The sequence below is a fragment of the Belonocnema kinseyi genome, chromosome 1, assembly GCF_010883055.1.
Source record: "Belonocnema kinseyi isolate 2016_QV_RU_SX_M_011 chromosome 1, B_treatae_v1, whole genome shotgun sequence".
In the NCBI taxonomy this organism is placed as follows: Eukaryota; Metazoa; Arthropoda; class Insecta; order Hymenoptera; family Cynipidae; genus Belonocnema; species Belonocnema kinseyi.
The window spans coordinates 17,221,454-17,224,471 of NC_046657.1; the positions used below are offsets into that span (position 1 = coordinate 17,221,454).

Here is a 3,018-nt window from a genome sequence, read left to right on the forward strand (position 1 = left end):
TAACTTTCAACCAAATATTTAAATTTTCAATCATAATTAAAATACCTTGTTAAAAAAACGTTTTTTTTTTGACAAAGTAGCTCAACTCTTAGTGAAATAATCGACTTCCAAACCCAAGAAGATGTACAGTTGATATTTTAACCAAACAATTGCATTTTTGACCAAAAATGATAAAATTTTCAACCAAAAGGATTAAATTTCTACTAAATAAGGTCAATTTCCAACAAAATACATGAACTTTCAACGAAATTATTTAATTTTAAAAACAAAAAGAGTATTTCCACCCAAAATTTATAATTTTAATTTTTAACAATATATTTGCATTTACAACAGAACGACTTTACAACCAAAACATATTTATAGTTCATAAATCAACCGAAAAATGTAATTTTTAATCAAAAAGTATAAATTTTCCATAAAACAATTTAATTTCTACAAAGAAAAACGACATTTTAACGAAACACATGATTTCTTAACCAAATTGGTATTGATTGATTGTCAGTTTCAAAAATGTATTTTCAACGAAAGAGATGAACCTTAAAATAAAAAAATAGAGTATTATAATATAACATAATTATAATATTATCATTATTAATATACGTATATATTTATATATATATATAATAGTATTAATATTTATATAATTTATATTTTATACATGAAATAACATAACCTCAAAATATACGCATATCAAGAGGCGCGCGATCTATTCAAATCATGAGAATCGTCAGCATCGAAATCTGGAAATATTAAAATCCCAATCTGCTGAATTTATTTCAAAGCAGTTAGCTGTTAGCAGATAGATATATAAATAGAATCGACGAAGTGCTCCGACCGGCAATCGTGCATCTTCGAGTTTTTAGATTCAGAATAGGAGAAATGGGTTGCGCGCGCAACTCAGTCATTTACAGCGTCTCCTACTATATTCACACGGACATAGCCCTGTCATAGTATTGGACCGCATCTCGTTTCAGATCTGGGATCACTGCGTGGAGAAGGCTTTGGCGGAATGAGAGATTTTGAAGGTAATCAACAGAGAGAGAGGGGGGGGGAGAGAGAGAGGGAGGGAGAACAGGAAGGAAAAGAATAAATCAGGGCATTGAGGTGGTATAGTGGAAAACATATATATAGTATTATGGATTTGCTAGGAGGGGTAGAGAGGAAAGTTAGGAAAGGAGAAAAGATGGTTATGGAAAGAGGGGGTGGCTCCACTCGCAGTGAAGGAACGCATAGGCCTTTAAGTACCACAGGTACTTAAATTGGGGACCTAGTGTTTGGTGTTATTTATGGACTTTGAATTAAAGCCTTATTTTTGTTCTAAGATATAATAACATGCATTCTTGGATCGTATTTCAGAATATTCAAGATGTACTCCGAAGATGAGGATGATGCCCTTTACGATGCTGTTTTGCATAGCAAGAAGGAAGAAATAAATTTCTTCCTCTCCAAGAAACTTGAAGAATCTTGCGAAGAATCTCTCCTCCATGTTGCAGTTCGAAAAAGGAATCTCCACATCCTGGAAATTCTTGCTCAACGTGGTGCCGACATCAACGAAAAATACAATGACCAAACCCTAATAGAAATCGCAATCGCGAATGATTTTCCAGAGATCGTAGAATCTCTTATAAAAAATGGCGCGAACTTAAACATCCCAACAAAGATTTCCATTGACAAGTATAATAATAATTATACCCTGGTTCATAAAGCCGTCGAAGTTGGCAATACCGAAATCCTACAATTTCTCTTAAAAAGTGGTGTCGATATAAACCCAAAAACCCAACCGGGCATTTATCCACAAATCTGCTACAAAAAAATCGACGAAAACTACAAAGTTCACACAGCCTGTTATTATTTTATGCGACTTAAGGATTTTCACGTTTTTCGTCGAACTTTAACTCCACTAGAAGTTGCGATTGTTCATTACCCGGAAAAAGCTATCGAAATACTTGATTTGTTGCTGAAAAATGGCGCTGCTGTTGAAATCGAAAGTGAAGAAGTTTTTCCTATTCATCTTGTAATTATCGAGTCAAATCGTTTATTACCAATTGCTAAACTACTGGAATATGGAGCTAATATCAATTCAGTATGCGAGAGTCTAAAATGCACACCGCTGTCTCATGCGATGATTCACGGAAACAGCAATATAGTTTCTTTTTTGTTAGATATAAATGCGCAAGATTTAGAGGGAGATACGCCATTTCACTCGGCTATTAAAGAAGAAAATTATGCCGCTGCCGAAATTTTGATACTATGTGACACCAACATTTTTGTTCGCAACGATAAAGGAGATTCACCTTTGAAGATTTTAAATGTTAATTCACAAATGTTGTTCTGTCGTTTTGAAAGTATGTTTAGGTTTCATGAAAATAAAAAAGGACTTAAGTCATCCATGACCAGCTACTCTAGGAGTGAAAGAATCGTGTTTTTAATAATTCAGTCAATAATTCTAAAAGAAGTCCGAGGAAATTATTTGAAAGAACAAGATTTACATGACACAAAAACCAAATTTAAAATTGTTTACGACTTTTTTAAGAAGGAGCTGGAAGAAATGAAACTAAGAAAAGTTAAGAAAATCTCTCCTATTATGAGATTTTGACGAAAAGTATCAGTGCTGTAGAAACTTATCTGAATGAAAGATAGGTTAAAATTTTGGAAGCTATCGATACTGATGGAGAGTTTCCCGTTTACGCTAGGATGATAAAAATGCGGTTAAAAAGAATTAAGGGGAGACAAATTTTATTAGAGTTTTGCGAAAAACGGTTTAAGTTACTTTTTGGATTAGAGGACGCTCTACCGATTATTGTAACGGAGAAAATGTCTAGTTTTTTGAGTTCTGTCGATTTGATAACTTTGTGTAGAATTTTAAAAAACAAAGGAGAATATTTTCCACGTTGTTGGTTCGTCGTCTCTATAGTGAATTTAAGGTGGCTTGGGCGTTTGGTGCCGTACAATGTGGTGGGCACTGTGGGGGCTATCTATCATGCGATCAGTCTTTATTTGAATTTTATTGATATACGC

General features: G+C 33.6%; 1 protein-coding gene across 1 annotated transcript; it reads left to right on the plus strand.

Moving 5' to 3' along the window:
• Positions 1 to 1,366: 1,366 nt before the first annotated feature.
• LOC117176865 (putative ankyrin repeat protein RF_0381) lies at positions 1,367 to 2,596 on the plus strand. Its single transcript, XM_033367220.1, has one exon. It carries the CDS (start codon positions 1,367 to 1,369, stop codon positions 2,594 to 2,596), a length of 1,230 nt encoding a protein of 409 aa, XP_033223111.1.
• Positions 2,597 to 3,018: the final 422 nt, after the last annotated feature.

Bases quoted from the DNA above. Each gene is read 5' to 3' on its own strand.
- LOC117176865 (XM_033367220.1), top strand. From the start codon at position 1,367: ATGTACTCCGAAGATGAGGATGATGCCCTTTACGATGCTGTTTTGCAT.